This window comes from Pieris napi, chromosome 4 (genome assembly GCF_905475465.1).
Source record: "Pieris napi chromosome 4, ilPieNapi1.2, whole genome shotgun sequence".
NCBI classification, from domain to species: domain Eukaryota; kingdom Metazoa; phylum Arthropoda; class Insecta; order Lepidoptera; family Pieridae; genus Pieris; species Pieris napi.
Genome location: NC_062237.1, coordinates 10,568,360 through 10,588,130, shown reverse-complemented (window position 1 = coordinate 10,588,130; position 19,771 = coordinate 10,568,360). Strand labels below are relative to the sequence as shown.

General features: G+C 34.4%; 2 protein-coding genes across 2 annotated transcripts; both read left to right on the top strand.

Annotated features, from left to right (window-relative positions):
* Nucleotides 1-190: 190 nt before the first annotated feature.
* Nucleotides 191-8,793, top strand: LOC125049045 (AH receptor-interacting protein). Its single transcript, XM_047648061.1, has 6 exons — nt 191-405; nt 490-675; nt 6,682-6,841; nt 7,058-7,244; nt 7,440-7,582; nt 7,878-8,793. Exons 1-6 carry the CDS (start codon nt 337-339, stop codon nt 8,096-8,098), a joined length of 966 nt encoding a protein of 321 aa, XP_047504017.1. The 5' UTR covers nt 191-336; the 3' UTR covers nt 8,099-8,793.
* Nucleotides 8,794-11,278: 2,485 nt separating this feature from the next.
* Nucleotides 11,279-19,105, top strand: LOC125049065 (tRNA (uracil-5-)-methyltransferase homolog A). The gene is made up of 12 exons (XM_047648148.1): nt 11,279-11,516; nt 11,596-11,746; nt 11,822-12,006; nt 12,219-12,388; nt 12,791-12,941; nt 13,262-13,399; nt 13,775-13,884; nt 14,617-14,725; nt 15,443-15,565; nt 16,421-16,613; nt 17,604-17,824; nt 18,958-19,105. The coding sequence occupies exons 1-12, from the start codon at nt 11,403-11,405 to the stop codon at nt 19,087-19,089; spliced, it is 1,797 nt and encodes a 598-aa protein (XP_047504104.1). The 5' UTR covers nt 11,279-11,402; the 3' UTR covers nt 19,090-19,105.
* Nucleotides 19,106-19,771: the final 666 nt, after the last annotated feature.

Below are 19,771 nucleotides of genomic sequence, written 5' to 3'. Positions count from 1 at the left end.
AACAGAGTGAAAGTTATACAATATACAGAACAAAAATTTATGCTTTATAGTTTATGGTGTCTTGAACTTAGTATATACTAAGTCTATGGAACTTACACTGCACAGTTATAACATTTTCATTGATAACTGTCACAAATCCCTCATCAGTAGTCTGTACTCTGCGGTGTTCTGTCGATACTGTATATGTATGCTGATTGCTGTGGCAATGATTGAACTTGCAATTCTCATTGAAAAAAATAAGTAAAATACAAATATTCAAAACAAGCTGTTTGTGTACGAACGTGAAGTAATAAATCTTCCGCCTACCTGATCAACTCGTATTTTTAAATCGACTCAATGGCGCCTATTGTAAAAAATATATTACATGCTGGGCAAAAGTATATTCCTATTACAGATGGTAGTAAGGTATGGGTAAATTTGTATTTGTTTTAAATATTTCATAGAATAATCTTATAATGATTAAATGTGTAAATTTAAACATTATTACAGGCTCACTTTCATTTCCAAACTTGGAAGCTGGGAAAAGAAAGAACCCTTGTCGACGATAGTAAAAAGATTGGAAAAAAGGAGCCAATGGTATTAGTAATTGGTCACAAATTTAAATTAGAGGTTTGGGAAACTATAGTCAAAATGATGGCAGTTGGAGAAGTCTCTAGTTTTATTGTGCAAAAGGAGGTCTGTATTTATGGAAATAATATATTTATATTAGTTTTTATTTTGCTATTCTTTAATATTTTGACAAATACTTTTTCTTATCCTTGAGAAGTCTGTAGTTTAATTGTGTGTTGTTGTTGGTTTGTATAATAAATATATATATTATCATATATAATAACTTTAAATATGATGTTAAAGATGAGTTTAAGTTTATGATATAAAAGTTTTCATAACTTATTTTATATTTATGAATAATAAACACCATCTGTTAACTGGTGTTTGTAATCTTATATATAAAATTCTCGTGTCACAATGTTAGTCTGCATACTCCTCCGAAACGGCTTGACCGATTCCTCTGAAATTTGGTAAGCATATTGGGTAGGTCTGAGAATCGGCTAACATCTATTTTTCACACCCCTAAATAATAAGGGTGGTCCACCCCTCAATTTTTTTTTTTCATTTTTTTGACAAAATTTTGTTTTAAATTTTTATATGATACGATATTCAAAAATACATACAACCCTAAGTTTTTGCACTTCTATCACCAACCCCTATTTTTTAATAATTATTTTAAAATTTTCCGCGCTTTTACTCTGGATACTCATTGGCCAGACTATATCGGTGTAACTACCCAGTGAACAACGCGGAGTAGGGATGAGACCGAAGCCGGTCTCCTGTTTCTCTCACTCCCTCCACAGTTGTCGGCCATCATTAATGTAAATGTGTGTTTATGTATCAAACTTAGTATAGTGACGTTTAGAATTGTTATTTTTTTATGTCAGTGTAACTCTCATTATTAATTAAAATAAGTCTCTTAAATTAATCATACAATTAATTAATTAATAGTAAATTAATAATATAAGATAATATTAATAATATCTGTTATTATTAATTATAACCTAAAAATACTCAACGCGTGTCAGGGGCTCCTACCAACAACGACTTTTGTGTTGTTGTAAGTATATTTTTTTTTATACTCAAATTGTTGTTAATAACAATATAATTACGATGTTTTTCACTCTAAAGTAATTTTGTTAGTTCTAATTATGTGTATTTTGTACAGCGAACAATGCCACGAAAACGCAAAGGGGCTAATTTGAGCCGTAATACAAGTGAAACCAGAAGCAAGAGAAATTTAAGATCCGAAAGAACTGAAGAAGAAATCCAGCAAGAAAATACTGATGCGCGTGTGAGCATGGCGCAATTGCGTCAAGAACAATCTGAAGATACACGAACTGAACGCAATGAAGTGATAAGATTACAACAACGACAATCACGCCGATTCACAGCCAATAGACGCAGAACAAACAACCAGCAACGCCAACAGGTACACCGAGCATTTACATATGATTCATTCCTGCGGCTAGCATTCCAGTATGAGCCTGATGTGGAATATTATGCCCATACAAAAGTGGTGATTGGTGCTATGGACAAAGAATGTTCAAATTGTCATGCTCTTAAATTTAAAAACGAGCCAGCTGGGATGTGTTGCGCGTCAGGAAAAGTTCAACTACCCGACATTGAAACACCACCGGAACCATTGAACGGTTTACTTATCGGCACGGATCCAGATTCTAACGTGTTCTTGAAGTCCATTCGAACATTCAATTCATGCTTTCAAATGACATCGTTCGGAGCAACAGAAATAGTTCGAAATACTAATTCACTTGGTCAACAATACAATTCTACATTTAAAATTAGAGGCCAAGTTTATCATAAAATAGGCTCATTACTGCCAATGCCAAACGAAGCACATAAATTTTTACAAATCTACTTTATGGGCGGCGAGGATTCCGGAAGCGCACTTGCCAATCGTGTGAATGCACGTTGTGACTATAACAACCTTGATTCATTTTTTGCCAAACGCATCGTGAGCGAACTGGACGCTTTACTGAATGAGCACAATGAATTGTTGAAAATATTCAAATCACACATGCATAAATTACAAAACGATAACCACGCTATTGTCATTAATCCTGATAAAACACCAGCTGGAGAGCATATTCGTAGATTTAATGCACCTGTTGTTGACGACGTTGCGGGAATCATGGTTGGCGATTGTACAGGTGCACGAGAAATTGTGGTTCGTAGAAGGAGTAATAATCTTCAGTTCATTGCTGATACACATCGTTCATATGATGCTCTCCAATATCCGCTAATGTTCTGGAAGGGACAAGACGGATACTGCATAAATATCAAACAACGCGATCCCGTATCAGGTACTTCATTCATTTTAAACTTGATTACTAATTTTAAAAAAAATTTAATTATTTATCGTAATTGATTTAATCTAATATTTAAAAATATATTATTACAGGAGCCGAAACAAACAAGAACGTTAGCTCGAAAGATTATTATGCGTACCGATTGATGATTCGACGCGGCCGGGACAACGTCATTCTACGATGTCGCGAGCTTTGTCAACAATTCATGGTCGACATGTACGCCAAGATAGAAGGCGAACGACTACGATACTTACGATATAATCAACTTAAGCTGCGTGCGGAAGAGTACATTCACTTGCGGGACGCTATTAACAACAACGCTGACGCTGCCGAAATTGGTAACTCTGTCATTCTACCATCATCGTATGTGGGCAGTCCACGTCATATGCAAGAATATATACAGGATGCTCTGACTTTCGTGCGCGAATATGGACGACCGTGTTTATTTATCACGTTTACATGTAATCCAAAATGGCCAGAGATTGAATCTTTGCTATTGCCTGGCCAAAATTCAATCCATCGTCATGACGTTACAGAACGTGTGTTCAAACAAAAGTTGAAGTCTTTAATAAGTTTCATTACTAAATTACATGTATTCGGCCGCACACGTTGCTGGCTGTATTCAGTTGAGTGGCAAAAGCGAGGATTACCTCATGCTCACATTTTGGTTTGGTTAATCGATAAAATCCGTCCTGAAGAAATCGATAGTATCATTTCTGCAGAACTTCCAGATCCGTCTACTGACCAACTGCTGTTTGATATTGTTACAGCGAACATGATTCATGGTCCATGCGGTACTCTTAATCGTACATCGCCTTGCATGGCAGATGGAAAATGCACTAAAAATTTCCCTAAAGATTTCACGAACGATACGATCACAAATGTCGACGGATATCCAATATATCGTCGAAGAAGTCCCGATAATGGCGGACGATCATTTATTAAAAACATCAACAACACAGACATTGACATTGATAATCGTTGGGTGGTACCATATTCACCTCTGTTGAGCAAGACATACAATGCTCATATTAATGTTGAGTTCTGCAGTTCTGTGAAGAGCATTAAATACATTTGCAAGTATGTCCATAAAGGCAGTGATATGGCTGTGTTTAGAGTGGAAAATACTAACGTGAATGCTCAACCAGTGAATAAAAACGATGAAATAACACTTTATCAAATTGGTCGGTACATCAGCTCCAATGAAGCTGCTTGGCGTATCTTTGGTTTCCCGATTCATGAACGGGATCCAGCAGTTGTTCAGTTAGCCGTCCATCTCGAAAACGGCCAGCGTGTATTTTTCACGAACGAGACAGCAATTGATCGTGCTGTAAATCCACCTAAAACTACACTCACTGAATTTTTCGAATTGTGTAATCGTGCGGATGATTTTGGTGCCTTTGCACGAACGTTACTCTATTCACAAGTACCATGCTATTTCACATGGGCTCAAACAAAAAAATGGATGCCCCGCAAGCAAGGCTCCCCAGTTGATGCATGTCCCAATTTATTTAAATCAAACGCTCTGGGGCGAGTATTTACAGTCAATCCAAAGCAAACTGAATGCTTTTATCTTCGATTGTTGTTGGTTAATGTTACTGGCCCATTGTCATTTCAAGATATACGGAAAGTGAATGGGCAACAGTATTCAACGTATAAAGATGCGTGCCTTGCACTCGGCTTGCTGGAAGACGACAACCAGTGGGAATGTATGTTTGCTGAAGCAGCATTAAATTGTACAGCAATACAAATTCGTCTACTATTCGCTATAGTGTTAACTACATGTTTTCCAGCTCGAGCACAGATATTGTGGGATAATCACAAAGATTCAATGACTGATGATATATTGCATCAACATCGTACACGATGCAACGATGTAACGATAACGTTCAGCGACGCTATGTACAATGAAGCATTGATTGCTATTGAAGATCTCTGCATTATAATTGCTAATTTATCACTCAGTCATTTCGGTATGAATTCGCCAGATCGAGCTGTATCTGATTTCATGAACACGGAAATGAATCGTGAAATGCAGTACAACACTGTAGAAATGGCGGCGATTGTTACTCGCAATGTCCCATTAATGAATGAGGAACAAAAAATCATTTACGACCGCATTATGCTCGCAGTTTCAGCAGGACAAGGTGGATTCTTCTTTTTGGATGCACCAGGTGGAACTGGAAAAACATTCCTTATTTCGCTAATTCTTGCTGAAATACGATCAAATAATGGCATCGCATTGGCCGTTGCATCGTCAGGCATTGCTGCAACTTTATTGGATGGAGGCAGAACAGCTCATTCAGTATTTAAGCTGCCATTAAATATTCAAAATAACCCTGACGGAGTGTGCAACATAAAAAAACAATCGTCCATGGCCACCGTGCTGAAACAATGTAAAATTATCATCTGGGATGAATGTACTATGGCGCACAAACATTCACTTGAGACGTTGAACAGGACGTTAAAAGATATCAAAAACAACGACAAACTATTTGGCGGCACTCTGTTAGTCCTTTCAGGTGATTTCAGGCAAACACTTCCCGTCATTCCACGTTCAACATACGCTGATGAGATTAATGCTTGCTTAAAATCATCTACACTGTGGCGTAATGTTGAAAAAGTACAGCTGAAAGTAAATATGCGCGTTCAAATGCTTCAAGATCCATCCGCTGAAACATTCTCAAAACAACTCCTAGATATCGGTGATGGAAAAGTAACTATAAATGAGACTGGATGCGTAAAATTACCGACAGATTTTTGCACAATCGTTGACTCGCAAGACACTCTCATTGAAAAAATATTTCCCGATGTACTCACACAGTACTTAAATCATGAGTGGCTTGCAGAAAGAGCAATTTTAGCGGCAAAAAATGTAGACGTTGACAATTTGAATCTGAAGATACAACAGTTATTGCCAGGGAACTTGGAATCATATAAATCTATTGACACAGTTTGCGATGCGAGCGAAACTGTAAATTTTCCGACAGAGTTTTTGAACTCACTGGATTTGCCAGGTGTGCCACCGCATAATTTACAATTAAAGGTTGGATCTCCGATTATCATGCTTCGCAATTTGAACCCGCCACGGCTGTGCAACGGTACGCGATTGGTCATTCGAAAATTAATGAAGAACGTCATCGAAGCTAGCATTTTAAATGGAAAGTTCCGAGGTGAAAACATATTAATACCACGGATTCCTATAATACCTACGGATGTGCCAATTCAATTAAAGCGTGTTCAGTTTCCAATTCGATTGGCATTTGCCATGACCATCAATAAATCCCAAGGCCAAACGATGTCGGTTTGTGGCTTAGATTTAAGCACGCCATGTTTTTCACACGGACAATTATACGTGGCATGCTCTCGAGTGGGTAAACCATCAAGTTTGTTTGTGTTAGCTAAAGATGGGCTAACAAAAAATATTGTTCACGCTGTAGCATTAAGAGACTGATATTTTTTGATAGTGTTGCCGTTCTTATCGAATAATGATACGTATATATATATTAGAGAAATAAATTATGATGAATGATTAATAAATATAGTGCTTGGCGTTTGTTATTTCTATATTCCCTTATCGTTCACAGCATTACACACCTATTTCGTGCATATACCACATCCTTACACACTTAAAATAGGTTAGTTATTTTCTGTCGGCACTAGAAAGTACATAGAAATTATTTATATGGCAAAACAACGTTTGCCGGGTCAGCTAGTTATTCTATAAAATTCATGCAATTATGAGTGATACATTATATCTCCCAAAGTATATTTATAAAATTAAATGTTTATTTAATTTTAGCTGGTTTATAGTTATCCTTTTGTGTCTAAAACCTTAAGAGAATTAGGACAAGAGCAAAAAGTTAAACATTCATGCACAATGACTTTGCATACAGAAGGCATTGGATATCCTGATCTTGATGACTTAATAAGTAACCCCTGCGAGTTGGAGTTCATTATAGGTGAGTGTTGAGATAATCATAAATAATCCACATCTATGATTGCATTGATTCTCTTGAATTCTGCCATAAACATATATGTTGTTACTGTCTGATATATAATACTCCCTAACCTTTATAGTTTTCAAAAACATTTAAAAGTTAATCATAAATTCTACAAGACCATTTATTAACATAAAAGGTTCAATAAATTGAAGTCTTGTATTTTCTTATCTTTAGAACTGTTGCAAGTTGAGAAGTCAGATGAATATGAAAAGGAACTCTGGCAGCTCAATATAGAACAAAGACTGAAATTAGTACCTGAACTAAAAGAGAAAGGCAATAAGTTATATGCTGAAAAACAGTACAGCAAAGCTGAAGACTGTTATGGGCAGGCACTGGCCATTCTGGAGCAATTAATGATTAGGTATATCTTATTGTAATTCAATTTATGCAGTCAGAGTAATAAGCTATTCTTATGTCATTAAAAATAATGTAATTATTCGAGGTTAGTTTATTGCAATATAATTTATTAACATAAAACCAGAAATGTCAAAGGAGCATTACTATTTATTTGAATACACAACCGTGACTAATTGTACAATTACAATCAAAATTTCAGAGAGAGAAAGAAAGATGAAGAATGGATAACTCTTAATAACCTAAAACTACCCATTCTTCTAAACTATGCACAATGCAAGCTTCTCAAAGATGATTATTATGCAGTTTTAGAGCATTGTAATACAGTTCTTGAACATGACAAAGGTTTGTGAATTTCTTGATAACTTTCTTCTACTCATATTATGAAGCTTCTAAATATATACGGCTGAACCTGATTATGATGTATTTCGCTATGGAAGGAGCTTTGCAATTGTTATTTACTATTTGTTAGGTGATAAATAATATATGTATTCACTAAACAAAATTACGAGAAAGTAGCTACAATTAACAGTAGTAAGATAGTTACATAATCTTTTAAATATTTGCATCTCTTCAATTCAAAATTTTAGTCCAATAAATAAAACAAATGTAATTTACATGACAAAAAAAAATATTTCAGATAATGTCAAAGCACTATACCGACGCGGCCGTGCGCACGTTGGTGCTTGGAATCCTGAAGAAGCAGAAAGAGACTTTTTGCGTGTGAAAGAACTTTGCCCTACTCTGGCTGCAGGCATTAATAAAGAGCTGGATAATATTCGATCGCTAAAAAAAGAGAAAGCTGAAAAAGACCGAGACGCGTTGAGGAAAATATTTGATAAAGAACGTGATGAAACATAATATTATTGTTGCAAACAATTGTTCTTGTGTGTTGAAACTAGATGGCATTACCCGTATATTAATTAAAAGTGCAATAGCGGCAGTGTATTTAAAAATGACAGTTTTTGTGAGTTTTTTGAAAGCTCGGATTTTTTTTTATATATTTACATCGTTTCACCTGTCAATTAATTTGTCTATAAAGTGAAATATTCTAACTTATATATAGCTTTTCTCCATTCTCCAGATTTTAACATTGCAACATGTTTTTATTCATACTTTGCTCCTTTTAATGAAAACATGTTTTTATATTTCTTTAAAAATCTTTTTGAGGTTAGTGCATCCCAATATTCCTAAAGTTCCTGAGTTAGGGTGTTCAACCAAATAAATTTTGTACTTTAAATATCTATATGTGTTTTCGTTTTTAGAGTATTGCTTTGTTTGTAATGGTGGAACGATATGGAAATACTTTTATACAGTTTCTATGTATAAAATAATATACCGATTACAAAAAAAATTTGAATCGATGTTCTTCCTATATTACTACTATAGTTATAAAGTAAAGCATTTTTGTTGAAACATAATTTGTGATTCATGTGTATTATACTGTAGATTGTACTAACAACAGACTGATAATTATGTTAGATACTTGTTTAGAAAAAAATGTGTTTTATTTATTAATTGTGATATTCTTATTGTGAAATACATATAATCTTGTACCTTTAATTTTAATTTACCTAGTACCTTCTTCTATAAACAAACAATTTACAACTAATTTAATTATTATACGAAGTTTTTTAACAGCAGAAAGTGAATTTATTTAAATACATTTTAGTTTAATGGCATAGTATTGACATCTCAAATTAAGTAAGATTACACCGTTGTTCAAGGCAGGTAGTGAGTCTGATCCGTCAAACTTCAGACCTGTTTCCGTGCTCCCTGCGTTGAGCAAAGTTTTTGAAAAGATAATGCTAGACCAGTTTTCTTTACATTTTAATAAAAATAAACTCTTACATAATAAACAGTATGGTTTCACTAAGGGTCGCTCCACAATCGATGCCGGTGTGAAGTTGATTTCGGACATATTTAACGCCTGGGAAGAATCATATGATGGAGTCGGCGTCTTTTGTGACCTGTCAAAGGCCTTTGACTGTGTTCATCCTGATATACTCGTTGGAAAGCTTCAACACTATGGCGTTGATGGCAAAGCTTCCAGCCTGATGAATTCATATTTAAAGGGAAGGATCCAAAGAGTTCATGTCAATGGAGTCACCTCTCCGGGTTCGCAGGTATCAATGGGCGTCCCCCAAGGATCGATTCTCGGGCCTTTCTTATTTCTGATTTACATAAATGACCTCCCATTCTTTGTCAACGAAGTTCATGAGATGGTATTGTTTGCTGATGACACTTCACTTCTATTTAAAGTGAATAGGAATAACGTATTATTGGACGATGTAAACAATTCTATCTCTCGTATAGTTAACTGGTTTAATGTAAATAACTTATTGCTTAATGAGAATAAAACAAAATGTATTAGATTTACAACTACTAGCGTAAAGCGAGATATTGGTAACCTGAAAATTAAGGACAGTGAACTAAACTTTGTTGACAAAACTGTTTTTCTAGGCATAACAATAGATAGTAAACTCCAATGGGGCCCACACTTCTCCGAGGGAGTCGGTACGGAATAAGTTTAAGGAATTAAATATTATGACACTATCTGGTCAATATATTCTTGAAGCCTTGTTGTATGTCCAAAAAAATATAAACGATTTTAAAACAAATGGTGACTTTCACCAGTATAATACGCGAAATAGAACTAATTTGAGTGTACGACCAACCAGGCTCCAAAAGATAAACCACTCCTTATATGGAAATTGTATTCGTTTTTACAACAAACTCCCAAGCGCAATTAGAGAATTATCACTAAATAAATTCAAAGTCCTCGTTAAACGAAAATTAATCAACAAAGCTTTTTATAAATTTGAGGACTACTTAAATGATCCTAATCCTTGGGATTGAATTGCTCCAGTTCAAACAATTTGTATGACAATACTTGGCGATTAAAAAGAGTGGCGGAAAGTTTCTTGCCAGTTCTTCTTACCCGCTCTACGCCCTTGACTTGCGAACTGGTAGTAAATGTAAATTTACGATTAATTTAACTTGACTATTCAAAAGTGTACTTGGTTACCAAATTCAAATTCAAATTCAAAAATCATTTATTCACGTAGGTAACACAATGTACACTTGTGATTCGTCATTAAAGATATAAATATTAATGCTTCTAATTTTACATTTACTGCCAGTTCTCAAATCAAGGGCGTAGAACGGAAGAGAACCTACTTGAATAAAGATATTTTGAGTTTGAGTTTGAGTTTGATATATATAAAAATGAAACCCGTTTTCCGTTGTCACGACATCACATGAAAACGGCTGGACCGATTTGTCTGATTTTTTTTTGTTGTGTTTGTAATTGTCAGGAGAAGGTTCTTACAAAAGAAAAAAATTGCGCGGAAAATTAGAAAATTCAAGAATACTTGACCACCATACAATTCGAACTTTTTAGTGTAACCTTATGGCGTTTGACAACACAACATTGACAGAATGCGTGCTGCAAATATCGTCAGAGGATGTAAGAAAAATTAATATCGTTCAAAATAAATGCTTCGATCGGAGTTATTATATTGATAAAAAAATAAATTATATTGATATGCGAGCCAGAAAAACAAACAAAGAATGTTGTATAACATAAAGCATTAGAATAATAAACACTTTGTTTCTGAAATATTTTATAATTCATTATACCAATTTGAAATCAATATTCATAGTTAAGACAGGACAACGTCTTTTTTTTTTTTTGGAGTTTATGGCCTGGTATCTAGACCTTTAGGCCAACCAGGACAACGTCTGTCGGGTCCGCTAGTATAACCCGCGGCACGTAAGTCTAGCGCTGACCGTTATTGCGCAGAAGTAAAAAATAAGGTACCTGAGGGGGGCTAGCGGAATGAAGAGCGTCGATTGGCTCTCCAGTCGCATTTTGTCCCCCGCGCGACAGTACACATGCGCAGCAATCCCCTCCACGTATCGGCCAGCGCTAGACTTACGTGCCGCGGGTTATAGGTTATAGATCACAAACTATTTCCACTACTCAACGCTCGATGCCAAATACCCTGCCTCCGTCACCCACTACTAATAACTAATCTGTGACTTCCATGATTTCCAACCTAACCTCTTTATAAACAGCAAGTATATAATATTATTTAGAGTTAACCTACATGTAATGTAAACAAACTATAAATGAAAACAATTTTCAATTAACTAAGTTAAAATGACTGAAGAAGTTACAACGAATGAAGAGTATGCTTATTTAGACAGAGGAGGGTTCTCGTCTGAAAAATATAAAATAGAATTACGAGGTCTTCCTAAATTTTATGGAATAGCTGTAATTATTTTTAAAATATATTACTATTTATTTATCTTTTACCGATAGAGAAAAGCACTTAAAACTATACATATTTCAGGAATTAAAAAAGTTGATGAATCAAAAGTTGGGATTAAGTGTAAGTAAGATCAAACGGCAAAAGTTTGGAAATCATTGGTTATATGCGTGTTTTCAAAACGACGAAGAGCGTGATAAAGCTATAACAGCACTAAATGGATATGAATGGAAAGGTATAAAAGAATATAATAAGAAATACATAAGTCATAAAAAATATTACACAGTAAAGTAAACAATTACTCTTTTAGGTAAGAAATTAATTGCTGAAATTGCCAAACCAGCACCAGATCCATTAGTAAAAAGAAAACAGGAATGTAAAGGGAATGATAAGAATCCTAAACGACAGAAAACTGAGGTGGATGAAACAAAAAGTCAGGAGGAACGATTAAAGGATGCTGTTATTCCTTATTGGAAATTACCTTATGAGGAACAGGTGTGTATACTTGTAAAAAGTCACTGAAAAGCTAATATCTTGTGCTGCTAAAAAAAATTGTTGGTCAAATTTTAAGATATATGGGGGTTTCAGTCTTGAATGTTAATTGCCAATACAGAGTAAAAAAATAAAAATATATATATAGTGTTACAACAATATATTTCAGATTGAGTTTATTATTATTAAGTAAATTTTATTTCCATTACTTACAGCTCACTTTAAAAACAAAGGAAATAAAACAAGTTTTAATGAAATTTGATAATGAGTTGTGGAAGATAGATAAACAAAAAAGGAGTAAAATAGAAGACAATAGAAAGTTGTATGATGGATTAAGTTTTGAACTTAAACCTATTGAAAGATCTCCATTTATAGAGGGTTATAGGTATGTGTAAAAATAACAGCACAAATACAAAATAAAAAAAAAATATGTTTATTATGGAACATAAGATACATGTATCACTTATTCCACGTCATTAAATTTGAATTTGTAGGCGTCCCTACTCATCGGCAAAGAAGACAGAGGGTGTAGGCCGAGAGAAAAAGCCGGCGTAAAAAACTCTCGGTACTCTTTTAAAATAGCAAATCATCAAACAACACTTAAATACAACAATAGTAAAGACATAATATATTACATAATTGAAGCAGTTATTTAAAAATTATATTATAAGAAACATGGTTAATTCACATGAGTATAAAAATATTTGTATTATGTATAACAGATAATTTGACTATGTAGTGGTCATTGATGAGAGATCTATTGACAGTAAAACTATTATATTTTTAGGAACAAGTGTGAATTTACAGTTGGTATTGATGAGGAAACTAAGAAGCCCACAGTTGGGTTCAGGTTAGGATGCTATTGGGCAGGATCTGTGGCTGTCGCTCCAGTGCAAGTGCTTAAGCATATTCCAGAGAATATGAAGAAAGCTGTGCTTGTAAGTTAACTTTGTTGAGTTTAGAATAGAATATTATTTTAAAACTGCATAAATAGAAAAGATTATTACCAAATGCTCTAAATCTAATTAAAATCTACACACAAAGTTTTAATTTGTCTGTGGCATTCGCTATTTACTTTTGAATTGCTACTTTTATTAAAGTCAACTGAATTTTTACATAATGCAAACTTGAATTCAGGGGAATAATTTATCATTTTGGTTATTCCCCTGTTTCGGAAATTAAAAAAATATATGAACTAATAATATTTATTAATGTCCTATTCATTTCACTCGATACAAGATTACCCATATTTTTCCAGGTTTTCCAGGAGTTCATTCGCAAATCAGAGTTACCTCCGTACAGTCCTGTTGACTATTCTGGATACTGGAAATGTCTGACTGTTCGGCAGTCATCACATAATGGTGACATCATGCTTATTATTGCTATGGATCCTCAGGTATATGCATTCTCAAATCTCTGTTTCATCAGTTCTGACCATAAATCGTGTTGAAGAGTGACGTGCATGGCAGTGTTGCCAACTCAAATGGGGGTGTGAGCAAAAAGTACTACAGTTCGGGTATTTTCATAATTGCGTGTGCGCTAAGCATATCTCCTTTTATGTTGTTACTCAAAACTCAAACAAGATCCCAATCTAGCGCTTTTATTTTGCCATGATGTAGCCAACACTCTGCTGAATTTAGCGGTAGAAGTGCTAAGTTGGCAAAAATACTTTACTGAAAGTACAGTACTTGACTGTGAATTTATTAGTTTTTATGTTAGAAAATACTGGTTCAAATAAAGAAATATTTTATTGATTGTATTTCGTTTACAGATACTATCAGCTGATGAGCGAGAGAAAGTGATGGAAGAAATAAATAGTTACTTCATTTCGGAAGAGTCGTGTGGAATTAAATCTGTCTATGTCCACTTTGTTGCAAAGAGGTTAGTATAGTCAATAGTGGATACATTCTTATGGGTATTATTATTTTTTTGTTTTTTCTTATTAGGGAGCGTTCAAGTATTACGTTACCAATTTCGAGCGGGGTCCTTTTGCAAAACGTTACGATGCGGGGCGGGGATGGAATAACGCGTTATTGTTAATATTATTTTCGACTTTCCAGTACTTTACACCACATAATGGTAACATTTAGGTATACATAGTCACTAGGTGGTCACGAAACGTTTTACTATACTTGGGTACAGTACTGTACTTGGATACAGAAAAACGGTACGGCGCGTTACATGGGGGGGGGGGTCAATCTCCAAAAATTGCGTGACGTAATACTTGAACGCTCCCTAAGACAGAAGTACTACAGTCCATTGTTATTAAGTTGTTAGCCTATACACAATTTTGCATTTTGCAAGCTTAGATAACGCACATCTTTGTGAGAGGCTATTAATAGGAATATTCCTATTTCTTCTATATAGAAGTCCTGATAACAGGTAACCAGCCTTCTATTGCGGATACATAATGTTAAGCATTTGTAGTTGTGGGTGTGTGAATATTTGTGAGCGTGTGAGTATATGTAAGGATGTGTACATTTTTGCAAGAATTTAATTTAAAGTCTACAATGGTTAGAAACAGATATTTTACAAGATCTTATTTCTGACTATATATACTTGAAGAAAAATTAGTTTGTTATACAAAAATGGCCCAAGATTCATTGTTTCTAGGAGAGCAGGGGAAGAACCGGCTAAACCCATTCATGTATTAGGGGCCACGCACATAACTGACACAATACTCGGTAGACAGTTTAGAATATCGCCTGAAGCCTTCTTTCAGGTTAGTATTATGATATACATCTTTCTTTCTTTTGGCAATTACCTAAGTTGGGCAATTGGTGGTTTACAAGCATTTTCAGGGTCTTACTATGTTACGACAAAAGTGACAATAATTATTAGCTAATTTCTGTCTGCTTAAATTTATTGCTCATAAAACTTATGACAGTTGATGACTAGTGGTGGTGCAACTCTCCCTGGGGTTCGAACACCGGCTGTGCACCAATGGACTTTCTCTCTATGTCATTTAACACTTGCTCGTACGGTGAAGGAAAACTACGGCTTGTCTTAGGAAAGTTGATGGCATATTTCAGTCACAGGCTGGTTGAATCTATTCTAATACAAATCTGAGGCCCAGACCTAAGGTAGCCCTGCTGGTATATAAACATATGACATTACTGTTATATGTATATCTATATATAAAAATGTTATGTTGGTTTGTCTACGCTTCAAAAACTCAAAACGTTCTGTACTGATCGAGCTGAAATTTTGGCATGATATATAATCCGCATCAAGGATTGTTTTTTTTTTTTTTTTCACAATATGAAATTTATTCTTAGTTTTATTTCTCATTTCTTAACAATTCAATCACAACATGCCACAGCGAAGCGTGGCAGGGTACAGCTAGTTATTTATAAATTTACACCATTATTGTTATATTTTTCAGATACTTAAAATTATGTAGTTAGAATCAAATTAATTTATAATTAAAATTTTTAAGATAAACACAGCTGGCGCAGAGATCCTATACCAGAAAGCGATAGATTTGAGTCGCGTAAATGACAACTCTACTCTTATTGATGTATGCTGCGGTACTGGCACCATTGGCTTGTGTTTTGCTAAGGTAAATAACTCTTATATTCATCAATAGTCCCTTTTCCAGACCCCTGATAAGGGATAGAGGGTAGCGTACAAAATTTGTTTTAATTTTTTTTTTATATTGAACGCGAAAGCTCTGGATTCAAGCTTGTTTACCGTTTCCAGATAAAAATTTTAAATAGTGCATTGTAAAACCGTGTTTCAAATAAAGATGACTTTACAATTAACGGACATTGCAAATATTGCAGTCACCAATGATATAGGATCAAAAAATACTAGATAAAAAATGGTTCAAGAAAATCTTGTTTATTAACTGAAATTATAAATTTAGTCTGCTAATTTAAGTTTAAGTAAAACGGTAGTATTTCTGCTGTTTAATTTTATTTGACTAAATTAGTTAAATAATGTATATATATTATTTATGTATTATATATAATAGTCACATTTTTTTTATATAAAACCCCTGATATCGGCAATTTCGAACCTCATGTTATGTGATACCGCCGCTCCTAGATACTCACGTTACTAGAGGGGAACAAGTGCGTGGGCGGCCTTTTAAGAATTAATACGCTCTCTTGGAGGAGCCTAAGTTGAATTGGTTCGAAAATACTTCCTCATAGTGGGGGTGCGCTGCAAGAAGAGTATGACTATTTTGTATGACTCAAAACTTGGCCATTAACAATAGTGGCGGAGAGTTTCTTGCCAGTTCTTCTTGTCCACTCTACCTACACCCTTGAGTTGCGAACTGGTAGTAAATGTAAATTTAGAATCAAATTAACTTATTTTCTGTTGACGTTCATAAGTGTACTTTATAGGTAACCTATACCTTACTGATTATATATTACTGATATACTAAAAATAATACTGATTTTTATTTTAGCATTGCGGACAAGTACTGGGCCTGGAACTAATAGAGAAAGCAGTTGAAGACGCAAGAGCGAACGCGTTGTTGAACAATATCGAAAATTGTGAGTTTTACGCGGGTAAAGCGGAAACAACACTACACGCAGTGTTGGCACGTGCGAGCGCTGATGACGTCATCGCTGTTGTAGACCCGCCTAGGGCTGGCTTACGTAAGTTCCCTTATGTACTAATATTTGTTTTATTTCCTATATTATTATGTAAAAATAGACAAGAAAACAAACTAAAAGTATGTCTGAATAGTATCGAAAGGAGTGTTCTAGGTCTGAAATTGAAAGATACAGTAAAAGAAATAAAGTTTAGAAATGCCGTTGCTTCTAGTAAAAAATTGAAATGGAAATGGACAGGACAGATTATGAGAGAAGATAAAGATAAATGGATGAAGAAAGTGTCGAATGGCTTCCTTGCTATGACAAAAGAAAACGAGGAAGACAAATGAAAAGATGGGAAGATGATGTGCAAAGAGCAGCTGGCCCTATGTGGCTACGTAAAGCTAGAAACAGAGAAGAGTGGAAGCTCTTATGTCCAAGTACAAGCTGTATAAAAGAAAACAAACCGGCTTGCCGATTAATTATTAGTGTTGATTTATTATTACTTCACATTTTTAAGTAGTAGTATAAGTAAATACACCAAAAAAGCCTTTATTGTTATCATTATTATGTAAACATAATTTAATAAAATAAAATTGAATATTATTTTAATAAATAACTTTTTAAGTTAATTCACAGGCATTATAAATAGATCACTACACAACAACTTTTTAGCTCTGGGCCTCAGATCTGTATCTGTTTCATGATCATTTGTGTTTTAATCGTTTGGTCTAAGGCATCCCGATTTGTTTCAAGTTACGTCGAACAATGTTTTGACACTATTCCTCAAGCATACGTCATTTTTTTCGATTTCCGGCATAGGAGAATTCACTTGTCTTGTGCAAATTTGGAGAATGCCATGAAAATTTTAACTAAAGAAAAAATGCAGCTTTTTTCTTTAATTTCGAGTCCGTGTGAATCCTAACCCATGAGTTTCACATGTAAACATACGAAAAAATATGTCTCGACTTACGTCGCGTATTTCGAGAACCTAACATGCCATAAGTACGAGGACTGCCTGTATATTAAATTAAATTTGTTGTCTTATCGTAGATATGTCCGCAATAACCACCCTGCGCAACAATAAGAAAGTCAAAAGGCTGATATACATATCGTGCAGCCCAGCGTCTGTTACCAAAAACTTTGTGGATCTCAGTCGAGCCTCCTCAAAGACGCTCCACGGTGCTCCATTCATCCCCATATGCGCTGTACCAGTTGATATGTTTCCGCATACGAAGCACGTGGAGTTGATTGTGCTGTTTGAGAGGGAAAAGGTGAGTCAGGCAATTTAATTAAATATGGTCACAGATTTTTGCCGTGTCCTAACGATTCTAAACCTGAATGTTAACGTTGTGCATTTTTGATATTTTGGAATGGTTAGAGAATAACTTTGCACGAATTGCTTTAATTATCAGTATAAAAGTACTATCATTTATGTGGTAGAATACAATATTTATTTATTGCGCTATCCTACACAAACATGACAATTTATATTACATTTAATGCGCCGCGCCAGCTGTTTACAATCCATCCGTCTTACGAATTTTTGATCAGGTCACGTGTCCTGACGCGAGTTTAACATTTTTTACCCATTCCAAAAAAAGTGTACAACGCGGCTAGAGTAGTTTTCACTTCAAAAATCTATACATTAAAAACAAATACTCGATTTATTAAACCTACTACAGGTTTGTGATTAAACTCCTAAACGTCTGCACCGATTTTGATGATTGTTTTTGAGTTAAAGTGGATTTGCGAATAGTTTAGATTTACAATAAGATGTTTTTTTGTAGGTCTTGTGTGGACAACTGTTAGATAGTATTATTATCTTAACTTTGATCACCTCATTTTTGTATTTCCTAACGTGACCAGTCTGGGTGTGTGTAAAGTTTATTTACAAGTATTTGTGAGTGTTAAAATCGGTGAGGTGACAATTGTTGTGTAAATATTATCATATCAATTGGATCTTACGATTTTTAGCTAAGAGCGGAATTTGCTTTGTAAAGATATGTGATTTTTAATAGGTTTAAACACTTGTTCAATATGACGCGAACACACACACCGTGTGTGCCTAATAATATTAGGCTTTTGCAAAAAAAGTATAATCGTGAACTTTAATCAACCACGCAAAATTTGGTCACATTGTGTGCCTAGACTTAGTAAAATATTACAGTAGTTTTTAGGTCATAATTAAAATCATGAAACTCTTAGTAGTAACCCGAAGTAAGGACTTCAAAAATTTGTATGAGTGTGTAGTAGATTGACTATAATCATAAGGACTATATATTTTTAAACACATAACGCTTTGTGAGAGACACGTGTTTCCATAAATAGAAGAGTAAAGTCGTATTGCCAGATTAAAAATATGGTACGTTTAATAAAAATAAATATAAAACCTTATTTTTTTCAGGAGCCATCAAATGAAGTAGCGGCCATTGTTGAGGAAAATACTGAAGATGAAAAGACGCTTGACCCAGAAGTAAAGACAGATTTAGAAGATAATCAAGAGGATATTGATGATACATTATGTATTGAGATATAATATATAAATCATTGTTAACAAAGTGTTTTATTTAAATCTTTTAGCTTATTTCAATTTAATTAAACTTAAAACTGCTATAGCGTTATTTTTAAACGTCATCTTTTAAATGGGACATTGGTAAATAGGCCATTTCTGTGTGTAGACAAACACGCCATAGACAAAAAGAGATGCAGAGTATATCGACTTGGTCTGTTGTTTACTCATTTGTTTACAGCATATATTATGATAAACAAAATAATAATATTTAGACTAACTTACTACAATATAAACTATGTACTAACATTTTTTTTACTTCAAACTTAAAAACTACTTACATTTATCTCTTGGTCTTCCCAAAGCTGTCATAAATATATCCAAACTGTTGGCGGAGGACAGTTTATGAAGCCTTTTAGATAACGATAGATATGTTCGTATAGTCATTTCCAAAGCAATTCAACTTAGGGTCCTTCAAGAAAAGAGCGTATCAATTCTGAAATGGCCGGCAACGTACTCGCGAGCCCTCTGGCACTGAGTGCCCCCTTTTCTATAAAAATTAAAATAAATGAATCATAGTGGTTATTTCGATAGCAGTTAATTATCATTAATAAAAATACATATCTATTACACATCACATATTGGCATCTGTGTAAAATTTAAAACGAATGTCAAAACGACGATGCTATGCATAGTTTTAGTTCAAAGT

Excerpts from the sequence above, each read along its gene's own strand:
- LOC125049045 (XM_047648061.1), top strand. The coding sequence starts at position 337 with ATGGCGCCTATTGTAAAAAATATATTACATGCTGGGCAAAAGTATATT. Across the intron at positions 676-6,681 it reads GTTTTATTGTGCAAAAGGAG|CTGGTTTATAGTTATCCTTT; the intron begins GTCTGTATTTAT and ends ATTTAATTTTAG. Across the intron at positions 7,583-7,877 it reads AGTTCTTGAACATGACAAAG|ATAATGTCAAAGCACTATAC; the intron begins GTTTGTGAATTT and ends AAAATATTTCAG.
- LOC125049065 (XM_047648148.1), top strand. The coding sequence starts at position 11,403 with ATGACTGAAGAAGTTACAACGAATGAAGAGTATGCTTATTTAGACAGA. Across the intron at positions 13,400-13,774 it reads TTATTGCTATGGATCCTCAG|ATACTATCAGCTGATGAGCG; the intron begins GTATATGCATTC and ends TTTCGTTTACAG. Across the intron at positions 13,885-14,616 it reads GTCCACTTTGTTGCAAAGAG|GAGAGCAGGGGAAGAACCGG; the intron begins GTTAGTATAGTC and ends CATTGTTTCTAG.